At 41.7% G+C, this 14,129-nt stretch overlaps 1 protein-coding gene across 1 annotated transcript in view; it reads left to right on the forward strand.

Moving 5' to 3' along the window:
- LOC116517945 (guanine nucleotide-binding protein G(o) subunit alpha) overlaps positions 1-14,129 on the forward strand; it is a 203,880-nt gene that overhangs the window by 185,149 nt on the left and 4,602 nt on the right. Inside the window, exon 6 of the mRNA XM_032231138.1 lies at positions 3,837-3,966. Within this exon, the coding sequence (XP_032087029.1) occupies positions 3,837-3,966 (130 nt within the window). The remainder of the gene's footprint in view (positions 1-3,836; positions 3,967-14,129) is intronic.

The raw sequence follows: 14,129 nt of genomic DNA on the forward strand, positions 1-14,129 counted from the left end.
TAGTTATGGTACAAAGAGGATAGAGCCAGAGGAATTTAAACAAACAAACAAACAAACACATATTTCTATTTCACAAACTTTCTGCATTTTTGTGCATTTCCTGAAAACTGCCAGTGCGAATTAAATTAACCAAGTCCACAGCCAGAGTCTCAAAACAAAGCCCACACAACAGAATTACTCTGGTCAACACTCTACATCCAAATGACCACAGCTGGTGGCACAACTTAGGAATGGTAGTCAGGAATTTTTGATTTTGATTTGTGCCTCCATCCTGGAAGGAGGAACAGTAGCTCAGGGGTTAAGACTCTAGGCTTGTTGGCTAGAAAACGAACAGTCTGGGTTCAAAACCTAAGTGCTGTCTGAACTACCATCTGTCAGGTTCCAAGTAACACCTCCAACAAAAGAAATCTCCAAGCCTTGATGTTCCTCAAAGTTCCATTTTATTAGAGATGTCATATTGGCACATCTGGGAAAACCAGAATCTGAAAATTTCCAGGTTTTCCCCACCCAATTTAAAGTCCACGTCCCTGCCCAGCACCCACATGTCCGTCACATGATCCAACCAGGCACTGTCCAAAACTGGAAATGCCTCCCAGTCACAACATCACAGTTGCAGGGCATGGTGTCCTTAACTCCTTGAGAAAGGAATGTTATTTTGACTATATCTCACCCATACACCATATAATCCCCCTTCCCATTTTCTCACAGTAGAAATTGTGGCAAGCCTGAAGGCCCAATGGGAGAGATGGCTTCCAAGCCTGATACTGTCCTTTCCCTCAGCTCCTGCCAACCTAACCATTCAAAAGCATGCAAATGTGAGTAAATTAAATAGGTACCAAATCGGTGGTAGAGTAACAGCATCTGTTACAGTCATGCTGGCTACATGACTGTGGAAATGTCTTCGGACAGAGCTGGCCTTGAAACAGAGATAATGGCTAGAGAAGTAAAATCAGAAGGACTGGAAGAAGGCAATGAAGTTGCCCACTTTCTCTTTTCTCTGTCACTTTCAAATGCTGTAGCTAAAGCCAAGGAATTCCAGGGGTATAAGAATTGAATAACAGTTGGAAGGGACCTCAGAGGGTTTCTAGTCCAACCCACTGCTTAGGCAGGAAACTCTACACCACTTCAGACAAATGGTTTTCCAATCACTTCTTTAAAATCTTCCAGGGTTGGAGCATTTACAACTTCTGGAGGCAAGCTGTTGCACTGATTAATTCGTCAGGAAATTTCTCTTTAGTTCTAGGTTGCTTCTAGCCTTGATTAGTTTCCACCCATTGCTTCTTGTCCTGCCCTCAGGTGCTTTGGAGAATAGCTTGACTCCTCCTTCTTTGTGGCAACCCCTGAGATATTGGAACACTGCTATCATGTTATCCCTAGTCCTTCTTTTCATAAGACTAAACATATCCAGTTCCTGCAACCAAGTATAAATTAGACTGCGAAATTCCCCTCCCAAAAAGTCATAAAAGAAGAACAACCATTCACATTTTGTTGCCAAGAAAACTACCGTATAAGACATACCCTTTCCCCTCAAAAAAGAGGGTGAAAATCTAGTGCGTCTTATACACTGGATACAGCATTTTTGTTCTCCCGAAACCCGCCCTCTTTGCAAAAATGGCCATGCGTAGCCTTTAGGAGGCTTCCAGAGTGCTCCTTGGGGCTGGGGGGAGGGCAGAAATGAGCGGAAAACTGGCTGGGTTTTGCTCATTTTTGCCCCCCCCAGCCCCCAGGAGCACTCTATAAGCCTCCTAAAGGCTATGCATGCCCCCTTCTTGCTCATTTTGGGGGGCCCACCCCTCAGGAGCACTCTACAAGCCTCCTAAAGATTATGCATGCCTCTTTTTTGACAAAAAGGGCCCATTTTCACAAAAAAATGGGCCATTTTTGGAAGGTCTGCAAAGTGCAAAAACTTTTTTTTTATTTGCCTTTTCAAAAGCTTGGTGCATCTTATACTACGGTACATGTGTCCTTATCATCACCAAGTGTTGAGCTAGACTAGAAGGAAACTTCACTTTTACCTTCCATGACAGATGTCACCTTAAGGGCCTCCTACTCATCTGAACCAAAGCAATCCCCCCACTCCCCAGGAATAATCAACGCACAGTATTTAATACCTGAGAGCCAGGATGGTGAGGTGGGTGCTCCTAATTGTTCTTTACTTTGCTTCTTACATTTCTGTCAAAAATCAACATTGACCTAGAAGAATTTCATTAGACCAAACCGTTGGATAAACACTGAATGGAGACTTCACCTTTCACTTCCATCTCACATAACATCTGGGTCAAACCAGATGTGGTTTTTGAATTGATTTCTTATGCCAATAACCATTTCCAAGATAATTTTCAGCACACAATTAATCTGACTTCACGCATAGATTTCTGGATTGGTTTAAGTGGAAATAGGGGCAGCAAGGAAGAGCCCTAAGCATTAACTTTAAAAATAACATTTGATCCTAATATATCTTACATCCGGAAATATCTATATTTGCGTTCCTTAATTCATTGGTCATGATTTGTTTCTATGAAAGAGAATACTGGGAATCAGAAAATTTTGTTCCGTTTCTTTCGGTTTCTGCAGAATTCTCTGCCTCGTGTAGCGGTTTTTGAAAGAGTCCTTGCATTTTGGGGAGGAAAGTTTGCAGAAATTGTTGTCCAACACTTTCTACTGAGATAGTATTTTACTTCTCAGTCTACAGCTGAGGAAATCATCCTGTTGGCTTTGGGGCAGTTCTCCTAGCCAGCAGCTTTGTACCAAACACTCTCTCTGTCTTACACCTTGTTACAAAACACTTTGAAATCCTCCTCTAGTTTGGAAAGCCATTTCCTGAATGCTTTATGGAATGAACATTTCATAAGAAATGAAAGTTCAGAATGTTCATAGCTGATCAAGTCAGCCTTAAAATGCTTTGGACCTAGGCTAAAGATGTCATCCTGAAGGTCCAAATTCAATCATGAAGTCTTTGGGGTTTGGTCCCCAAAATGGCCTTTCCATTTGTAATCTAACAATAATCACAATAATTGATCAAATGTACATGCTGCCTGACTCCCAGCAACTCCCAATGTGATCATCCAAACAAAGAGATTGCAATAAAACCAACACAAGAAAAAGGCAAGAGCAACAGAAGGAGAAATGGTTTATGTAGAATAAGCATATTAATTCTGTGAACATTAATTTTGCTCCCCTTTGCATCCAGTTTTGGTCACTATACTGTAAAAAAAAAACTGTCGAGACTTTAGAAATAGTGCAGAGAAGAGCAACAAAGGGGATTAGGGGATTGGAGGCTAAAACATACCATGAATGGTTGCAGGAATTTGGCATGGCTAGTCTAGTGAAGAGAAAGACCAGGGGAGACAGGATAGCAGTCTTCCAATATCTCGGGAGTTGCAACAAAGAAGAGGGAGTCAAGCTATTCTCCAAAGCACTTGAGGGCAGAACAAGAAACAATGGATGGAAACTGATCAAGGAAAGTTTAAAGCTAGAAATAAGGAGGAATTTTCTGACAGTGAGAAGAATCAACCCATGGAACAGAAGTTGCCTTTGGAAGTTGTGGGAGCTTCATCAGTGGAGGCTTTCAAGAAGAAACTAGACTAGCATCTGTCAGAAATGGTCTAGGGTCTCCTCCTTGGAGGGGGTTGGATTAGATGACCCACAAGGTCCCTTCCAACTTTGATCATCTGTAATCTGTAATCCCTGATTTATCCACATCTTTCTTCTTCCTGCCTCTTCTTGGGAGTGCTGCCCTTGACCTGTCACTCAGAGGACAAGCGTGAACCTGACGTCACTTATACTCTTTTGTGCTAGGATGAAATAATGAAGGGTTTTCCTTGTTTCTCTTTAAGGCTGTTTGATGTTGGGGGTCAGAGATCGGAGCGTAAGAAGTGGATCCACTGTTTTGAGGATGTCACGGCAATCATCTTCTGTGTTGCGCTGAGTGGGTATGACCAGGTACTTCATGAAGATGAAACAACGGTGAGTAGTTCCCCGGCTAAAATGATTCCTCCCATGGTTCTTCGATTTCCTGTATTTTGTTCGTAGCCACCACACCATCGGGGTCCTTTCCCGAAGGATCTAACAATATTCTTCATTACTCACATGTCTTCCTTTGATGCAATGTCAGGGTTCCAAGTAACACCCCCAACAAAAGAAGACTCTGAGGCTAGAGGTTCCTCAAAGTTCCATTTTATTAGAGATGTCATATTGGCACATCTGGGAAAACCCGAATCTGAAATCTTTTCCCCACCCAAATGAAAGTCCGAGCCCCTGCCCAGCACCCATATGTCCATCACATGATCCAATCAGGCACCATACCAATTGAAGATACCTCCCAGTCACACCCCTCCAGGTGCAGGGCAAGATGCCCTTGATTCTCTGAGAAAGGAATGTTATTATGAATATATATCTCCCATACTCCATATAATCCTCCTTCCCAATTTCCCACATTAAGTGTGGCAGGTCTGAAGGCCCAAGCAAAAGATGGCTTCCAGGCCTGACAGATCCCTTATCTATTCAACCAGAGTTGGGTTTAAGCAGAGGTGGGTTCCTACCAGTTCGCACCAGTTCAGTAGAACCAGTTTGTCAAATCTACCAAACCAGTTAGAAAAGGTTCCACCAGTGGACCTGGAAAGCAGGCCACACCTACAGAAGAGGTTCCAAAATTTTTTGAAACCCACCACTCACACACACACACACACACACACACACAGACTCACACAGAGAGAGAAAGAGAAAGAAAGGAAGAAATAAAAAAGATAAAAAAGAAAAAAGAAAGAAAAAGTGAGAGAGAGATGAAAGAAAAAAAGGAAAAAGGGACAGAAAGACAAAAGGAAGGGGGGGAGAGAGAGAGAGAGAACACACACATGGCCGGCAAGCCACTCCCACCAGGTCACATGGCTGGCAAGCCACTCCCACAAAGGAGGCCACACCCACAGAGTAGGTTCAAAAAAAATTTGAAACCCACCACTGGGTTTAAGCCACTGCAATTCAACAGGATGGTCTTAGCCCAGGGAATGAGTTCAACCACTCCCTACAGTAACTCAAGAATTTATCCAGTATCCTTTCTCATAGGTTATATCTGACCAGGTATCCCTGATGAACAACAGTTTTTTTTCAAAGAAAGAAAGGGGGGGGAAACACCCTTAAATTTTTAATTTTTCATTCTTATTCTGCTGTGAGCGGAAGGGAAGGAAGATATGACAGATAGACTGCTGTCCAGGGTGCTGACAGAAAGCAAATGAAAAGAACAGAACAGGTGGAAAAGAAAATATTTGAAACAAACTAATGTGAACAGGTACCAGGTTATGCCTGTTTCTGAGAGTCATTGAATTGTGTTTTCCTTCTACGCATACCTGAAAAGTCAACACCAGGTTAATTCTAGTGCTAATTGAAAAGTGTAGAAGTGGGCATACGTTGAAGACATTGTTAATGCATAGTAGATAATACTCAATCATTTATTAATTAACATTTCTATGGGGCTCTACTCCCAAGGACTATACAAACAGAGATACACGTGCAAACCAGACCTTTAAAATGATGCAGCAATAGACAACGGTATGCATTATAATGGGATGAAAATGTGAAGATTCCAACATCAAACATCTCAGTTTTCTCTCTCACTGCCACATTGATAATTATTTCCAGAAACTCATTTTGAGCTTTCCACCAATTATAGTATGTGGACAAATTCCTGCATATTTCCGGAGGGGGGGGGGCTTTTTATAAGGCATGCAGAGAAGGAGGGGCATTGAGAGACAGAATAGTCAGGCAAATATTTAGTTTCTTCACCCAGGGTTAAATTGGGCGTCAGAATTATCCTCATCCACACCCCAAAAGATGCAAAGTGAGTCTATAAAGGTAGTCCTCGACTTATAACAGTTCGTTTAGTGATCATTCAAAGTTATAACAATGATTTTTCTCTCCTTTGTGGATCGGGTGGAGGGCAGGGGGCATAAAATAGGAAAGTGGGAGAGTGACAGAGGACGTTATCAGCTGAACCCCTTGTTATTTTATTTATTCGATTTATTAAAAATATTTATTTACTCCCTGTGAAATGCAAATTTGGAGCAAGGTGATGAGGCTTGGTCTTTGGTCTGGAAACACCCAGATTTTGCAGAGTGAAAGACAGTTTCTTTGTAATAACTGGTTCATATCAGAAGTTGCAAGTTTAAAGTTAATCAGGTTACGAATTACTGTATGTTGTTTCTCTAAAGTCTAAATAAATGTATAGTGGAGTGTCAAGAAATGCTGAACTTGTGAAAACCTGGCCTTTCTTATTCTTCCTTTCTTCCTTCTTTTATCTTTTCAGGCAGGAAAGTTAATAAAATTTGGGGTGGGGCAGAGAAAATTCTAAGCTTTGCTTAGCTCTTATAGATCTGTTGCTTTTTCTTGCTCAGTCACAATTCCTAAGCATGTACAGTACTTAAACTTCCAACTCATTTCTTGTTTTATATTTTCAATATTTTCCTGAATTACGCAAGGGTCTCGTTTTGGCCAATTACCAATACCTTTAACTATCCACTCAAAGAAAAATGCATATTGGCAAGTCCAACCTTTTCCAGGTGAAGTATCTCACAGAAATATTGGGATGGCACGTCTTCAGCACATTGATCCTTCTTTCCTGTACATAAAAATGCTGTTATCTTGATTCATCCTCGCATGAGATTTAGGAAGTTTTGGGACATTCCAGAAGTTTAAAATGGTAAAAAAAATCAGACTGAAACTTGAAAACAAAGGACAGAGAGGGGAAAAGTTATTCAATGAAGTGTTTGTGATTCTTCTTCTTTCAAACTGTGCTTCCTCATATCATAAATCTCTACCATGTGGCTGTAGGCCCGTGATGGCAAACCTATACCATAGGTGCCAGAGGTGGTATGCAAAGCCCTCTCTGTGGGCGTGGGTGCCATGTTCTGGTCTTTGTGGGTGCCTGAGCACCAGAAAATGCCCCGAAAAACAGCCAAAAAACAGGCCACTTGGGGGGCATTTTTGCGCGCCAGCCAGCTGGTCTTCATGGGCACTGGCGCTCCATAACACGGCCTTAAAATGGCCAAAAAACAGGCCATTTTCTGTGCCATTTTCCAGGCTATTTTGGGATCATTTTCAGGCCATTTTGGGGCAAGAAAACAGCCTGAGAACAGCTCAAAAAATGGCCTGAAAACATCCCAAACAACGCCCAAAAAACAGGAATGTGCGCACCAGCCAGCTGGTGTTTGGATTTCCAGCACTCCAGCACACACATATGCACACTCATGCACACATGTTCTGGGTTGGGCACTCGGTGCCAAAAAGGTTCACCACCACTGTTGTAGGCTTTGTGAGTTTGACCTTGCAAGTGGAAACAAATACTTACCTGGAAAGTGAATTTGGGGTGTGTTCCTTGAGGTGGATCGCTTTCAAATGTCAACGGCCTCCTTTTCTTCTAACTTAAAGGGATTTCAAGATTCAGCTGCCTGTTTCTAAACTGGAGGGAGGGGATAAAATTGGTGGGACAAGTTTGCTCTTCAATTTAAGAGGATGATTAATTTAGAGTCTTTGAATCTTCGAATTAAATGGATTAGATCAAGTGACGGGTAACCTGTGCTTTATAGATCTTTGTGCCAGGGGAAAAAATGACCTGGTGCTCAGCTGGGGAAAAAGATTAAGTTGCAATTCTCTGAAGTTGTTTTGTGCCATTGTATTATACCAGTTGTTTGTATGACCTTTCGCAGAACGTATCGTTTCCATACTGTTACCTGTTTTTTCCCCTCTTTCGACTACTAAAGAGTAGGTGCTTAACTTGATTATTGAATTAACTTTCTTTCCGGATGTGCACTATGCATTGGACACAGTTATTCAACCTGGGTGGGTCATGGCTGATCTACTTCATGAAACCTTTAAAACCGAATTCTGTTTGAATCATCAAAGGGGTGAGAGTTCCTTTTATAGAGTTATACAACTTTATACCTGTGGATATACCTGTATTTACACTCCAGAGATTCATCTAATTCCACCTCGATATTGTGTAAAATGTCATGGAAAACATAGCTACACTCTCAAGCTTTCAAGAAGAGACGGGACTGCCATTTGTCAGAAATGGTGTAGGGTCTCCTGCTTGGGTGGGGGGGGGGGGGGTTGGACTAAATGACCTACAAGGTCCCTTCCAACTTTTTAAATCTAATTAATCTAATCAAGCTTTGGGGCAGAGTGGTGGTTGAACTCCTGTGAAATGTCTTATTGTTCTTTAAAGTCTTTCTGGGTAATTATGATGTGCTTATTTTTAAATGTTCCTATGTTTTTTATCTAAACTAAACGAAGAAATGAATGAATGAATGAATGATTAACCCAATATGCTAAACCATCAAAAATTAACCAAACTGAAAAATAAGCAAGTGTAGTGTATTGTGCAGATAAAGCTATAGTGTTTTAACTGGTCTGGTTAACATGCTCGTCTGAATTGTCTCTACGCTATAATATTTTAAAGCAAAACAGTAATCTAGGAAAAATGACTTTCACACACTAGCTAGGAATTTGGCAAGAGTAGAATGAGAAAAAAAATCTCAGAAGAATTGTTTAATTTCTTCTCCGGTATATAAGACGCACCAAGATTTCGAAGAGGTAAGAAAAAAAGTTTCTGTTCTCCCTGGCCCCTAGGAGCACTCTGCAGGCTTCAGCAGGGCTGGGGGAAGGCAAAAACACCTCTGTTTTTGCAAAAAATGGGCAGAAATGGGTCATTTTTTGCACAAATGGAGCCATTGTTGCCTTCCCCCAGCCCTGCTGAAGCCTGCAAAGTGCTTCTGGGAGCTGGAGGAAGGCAAAAACACCTCACTTTTTGCGAAAAACGGCACATTTTTATCCCGTTTTTCACACAAATGGGATGCGGAGCAGGGTTTTGGGAGGCCAAAAATGGCTGTATATTCAGTCTATAAGATGCACCAACATTTCCACGCTCTTTTAGGGGGGAAAGGTGTGTCTTATATTCCCAAAAATATGGTATGTAATTCTGCTTCATTTCACTTCTGAAAAGGGGATGGATGTCTATCTTTTATAGCAGGTTTCCTTGGGTGCCCCTCTGTACTTTGCCCGAGATCCGAAAAGGCTAACTAAACTGACCTTTGTTGGTTAAAAAATAATATTGTTGTACTTTTGTGGGAGGGCGTATGTGTAAAGGAATGATTGCTTGCAATCATTTTGCGGTTAGTTTTGCCGTTTTGGTAAGAAGACAGAGGAGAATGGTACAAAGACACGAGGACATTTCTTACGTTTGAGAAGGTTGAGTCTTCTGAAAATTGGCCCTTCAGATTTCAAAGTATTAGCCTCCCTGCATGGGGTTAGAGACAAACAGCATTTTCATTTCAGTGACAGTTATATTTATGGGATCAGAAACTCAAGTGAGCTGAACCTGATTGCTTCTTGATTCTTGGATGGAAAGCAAGCAGAGAATCCCAGGGCTGTAGACTAAACCAGAAAGTGTTGGTTTGTTTTTAAGTCCCTTGGCCTTTTAACAAATATTTTCATACTGTTGTCCAAACAAGAGGCACAATATGACCTTCAAGCTCCCTGGGTTGAAGCTTGATTCAGAGGAAGCCTGAAATTTGCCCTAATTAATTCATGAGCCTCGAGTAAGTTTCAAAAGAAATCCAATCATTTATTAGGAACACCATTTCGGCAATACTCCATTGCAGTCAGATCTGACCTCATTTAAATTATGGCGGAACTTTGCCCCTGTTTCTGCCCTCCCCTCAGTCTGTGTCATAAATCACATTCTCCAACGAGGTGCCCTCTCACAAGTCTGCTGTAGTAATCTGAGATCCACCCTCTAGTTGAAGGTATGCGTGGAATGTGCTCCCCCCCCCTTTCCTCACCATGGCAACTTTATGAGTTGACACCGCGTGGATCTAACTGGCAAGTTCTTATACCTCACATCCCAAACCGACCAGCCATAGAAAATATCCAAAGGCAGCGGAATAACCTTAATCGGTTTCTCAGGTTTGGGCAAAACCTTGAATCAAATAGTTCATCTATGAGAACATGAAAACCTTGGAGCAAGAGATTCCACTCATACCTTCTTTTTCCTAGAAAAAGCAACTGACTCTTAAATTAAACCAATGGGTTGAAGAGAGACAGCTAGACTGATGGATAGAGTGGTAGACTAGTAGACAGAGAGACTGACAGACAGACCTAGACAGACAGAGCAACCCCTTGTATGGGATAAACAGATTTTGTTTCTTTACAAAGAAGGGGGAATCAAACTTCTTTAGAGTTGGATTGTTTTGATGGAGTGTGATTGAAAGGTCCCACAGGAGGAAGGGGAAAGGGTCTTATCCAAGGAACTAAAAGGCAGATTAACCTGAAATCCTTGTGGTACAAGAAGAGAACCAGGCTGAACTCTCCCTAAACTTTAACGGGGTATATTTAATAGATATGTAGATTTGTGCTTTAGTCTGGCAAGATTCCTGTCTAGAGGTGAGCAACAATAAAGAAACTACTCTGAGTAACCCCTCATGTCATTCATGGTTCCTTGCATCTACCCATTTTAAAGTTTCCAAGGTTGGGAAGCACCGCTCTAGCCAGATACCTTCCAATTGTATTTTCAGATGTTATTTTCATACAATTTTGTATGTCTTTAAAACCAGACATTGCAAAGGAGGATGCTGTAAGTTTAGACATGGACACCCTTTAGAATTCACGAAGACATCAAATAGGTCCGTGATGGCGAACCTATGGCATGTGTGCTCAAAGTGGCATGCGGAGCCATGTCGCCTGTCACACGTGGTGTCACCCGTTCCTCTTCCGGGTTTTTGGCACGCATGCGCAAGTGACTATCAGCTGGCTTTTGTGCCTGCGGCAATGCCAGAAACTGGAAGAGCTAGTCTTTTATTTTCCGGTATGAGCATGCATGCCAGCCAGATGATCATCATGTGCGCCAGTAACCGGAAGACTGGTTGGCACGCATGCATGCGCTGGAAACAAAACGTTCATTTTCCGGCATGCGCATGCCCCCTGGGCAGCTCCTCTTCTGGGTTGTGGCCCAGACGAGCATGAGCGTGCGCTCCCTTTTTGGCACTTGGTGCCAAAAAGATTCACCATCACTGAAATACGTGATGATATCGATGTACAAGTGACATAGATGGTGTGGTTTGTGTCATGATGTCATGCTATGTGGGCCTTCTCTTCCTGCCAACGAACCCTATGCGCTGCCCATCTGCAAATTCCAGCTAGTCAAAAGCAAACAAGAAGTTTAAGCTATTTTTGTCCTATGAGAATGTTTTCCAAAAGTGAATTTTGAGTTGGACCCATGCTCTGAAACAATTGATATTTACTGATTAATGGGGGGGTCTATGTGACCAGATGTGGGACAGACTAAGAATGACGCATCGGCCTAAATTAAGAATGGTCATCCAGGAGCTTTCAAAAGGATCTTGAATTGTGGTGGTAGATGAGAGCTCATTAACTTCCCTCTGGCCCACTATCTACTGTGTTTCCCCAAAAATAAGACAAGGTCTTATTTTCTTTTGACCCTCCAAAATAAGCCCCATTTGGCCTTATTTTCAGAGAGGTCTTATTGTTTTTGAGGTGCAGGAGGCAGCGAGCATGGTCACCTCATGGTTTTTGCTGTGTTGCAATATTTTTCCAGGAAGGGCTTATTTTAGCACATGTGCTCAAAAGTCCTATTGGGCTTATTATCCAGGGAGGTTTTATTTTCAGGGAAACAGGGTATGTGGCTATAAAAATAATTCAGTGGAAGAGATAAATAGCTTTGTTCAATAGTGGTTTTTTTCATGTTTTATCTCCTGAATCTTTTTCTGTCATTCTTATGTTTAATCAAGATTCTGGCACATTTCTCACAACCCGTCATTAATTTACATTAACCTAGTCTTCTGGTTCTCACCATTGATTCTTTGGAGCAGACAATGAGTTTCCCATTTTCTTTTGTAGGGGGAATGCCCCCATTACGTACCTCTTCACTCCCACTTCAAGCTCCTTCATACTTTGATGAGCCTTTAGTGGGCTTCCAAGGTACCTCACATTCACTGGAACTTGCATTGAAAATCCATGCTTTGATGGCTACATTGAAAAGTCCTGGTCAGGGTGGATAAAAATCAATGATTTTTTTTAGAAAAAGCAAACACATCAGATTTTTTTTTTTAAAAAATCAGATTTTTTTTATTTAAATCGATTTTTAAATCATTTTTATTTTTATCAAATGTATTTAATAAAATGCTTCTCAAGTAAAAATCTATCTAAAGATAGTTTTCTATATAAGACACATTAATATTGTAGTTTATTCAGCATGAAATGGAGCTTAGTTATGTAGCATGACCAGTGGTGAGATTCAGCCAGTTTGCACCTATTCGGGAGGACCGGTTGTTAACTTTCTAAGCAGTTTGGAGAACCGGTTGTTAGAAGAAATCTCCTTTTGTTTTTTTCCCACTTTACAAGGCTAATCCTGTAAGGAAGGCAGGAAGGAAAGATTCTGGTGTTGTTTCTAGCCTAATCTTTACTGACCTGCTAACAGAAACTGCCTCTCCGGTTAACGCTTACGACATTGTCACAGCTAAGGCAAAGTGCCCATCGACCTGAGTGACGTTGAGTTGGCCACGCCTATACAATCACATGATCACCAAGCCCTGCCTACCCAGGTGGTCATTAGGGCAGAGAATCGGTTGTTAAATTATTTGAATCTCACCACTGCATGAGGCTGTATATTCTGCAATATTAGGACTGTCAGTGAGTCATCAGCGGATCAGAGGAGGAGCCGCTGCAGGACAGAGGCAACAGCTGTTCTTCAAAAATGATGATTTAAATCGAATTGATTGAAATCAAGCCTTTTTATTCGTGATTTAAATCCACCTTGGTCCTGGTTGATTATTTTTTTGCAGAGGGGTGAGTGGTGGGTGTTATCTCAGGAACCTTCAGCAGATCGTCCCGTCGCTTGAAAAGATTTCTCTGTTTTATGTCTACCCTCTTTGTCTGGATAATTGCAATTTGCGCCAGCCGCATTCAGCAGGAACTACGGCGCCCGATGTGGTGCCACCCAAGACCAAAGCACAGACACTTCTCTGGTCTTATATCTGCTTTGCTTCCGATAACCCCTCTGATTGTCTGGGTTGGCTTCAACCTCCGTTACGGCTGCTCCTTTCTGCTATTCCATTTCCACCTTCAGCCTCTCGCTTCCAACTCCAGCAGGCTTCTTCACCATCACTTTCCCTGGGCCGACTGATCTTATCTAACAGAACAAAGGCAAAAATAATGAGGTTTTGAAAGAAAGACACCCTCCCAATTTGGCAGGTATGAAGCTTCTCTTGAACTGAGAAAAAACATAGAGTTGAAAGCAGCTGAAGGACAGGACACCCCCAGGCTGATTTTGCTGTGAACTATACCTCCCACCGTACGCCATGTACCTTGTCGTGACTTAATTAACGCATCAACTCTAGTTTTGCTAATAATCACCTATCCACGTATTGTTATTTCATGCATGTGTCCAAACTAAAACCACATTCCTCTCGTTCTTGCATTTGAACTTGTGGGCATTAGTGGAAAAAACTCCAAATTACAATCTAATCTAATCTTTCCGCTTAAGGCATGAACGAAACTTAATCAAACTATAAATATTCACATTATCCTTAGGTGTGGTCTTCCTAGCTCCTTGACCTTCTCTTTCTTTTTTTTTTCTTCCTTGGTTTCCTTTGTGATTTATTTTGAGCAGACCCCACCTTCCAAAAAGTGTCAGCGTAAGGATGTCGATATTAAACCCACCAACTAACAAATGTTAAATGAAATAACAGAAAGGCCAAAAATCACACAGCAAGATTATTGTCCTGAAGAGCCTTCTCCCTCTTAGACTGCTTTCAACTCTGGATTAATTCAAGGGTGACATCCATCCATCCTTGGTTAATGTCTACAGTCAAGTACTGTCCCACGCAATCAATGATTCTAGGGCCAGGATTTTACTGATCTGCTCTAACAAATCTGCATGAATTGCCTGCCTTCTGGCTTCAATTTACAGCCTGTAATGGTTCCTCCACTCAGCCATCAAAATGCATGAGCATGGTGATTTATCTGAGCTGGAATCCTGTTTGTTTATAAGTATTATTCAAAATATTTAGCTTTATTAAAAGAAAAACAAAGCCACACGCTTCGGTGCTGTTAACTGAAGCTCA

The sequence above is a fragment of the Thamnophis elegans genome, chromosome 14 (genome assembly GCF_009769535.1).
Source record: "Thamnophis elegans isolate rThaEle1 chromosome 14, rThaEle1.pri, whole genome shotgun sequence".
NCBI lineage: Eukaryota > Metazoa > Chordata > Lepidosauria > Squamata > Colubridae > Thamnophis > Thamnophis elegans.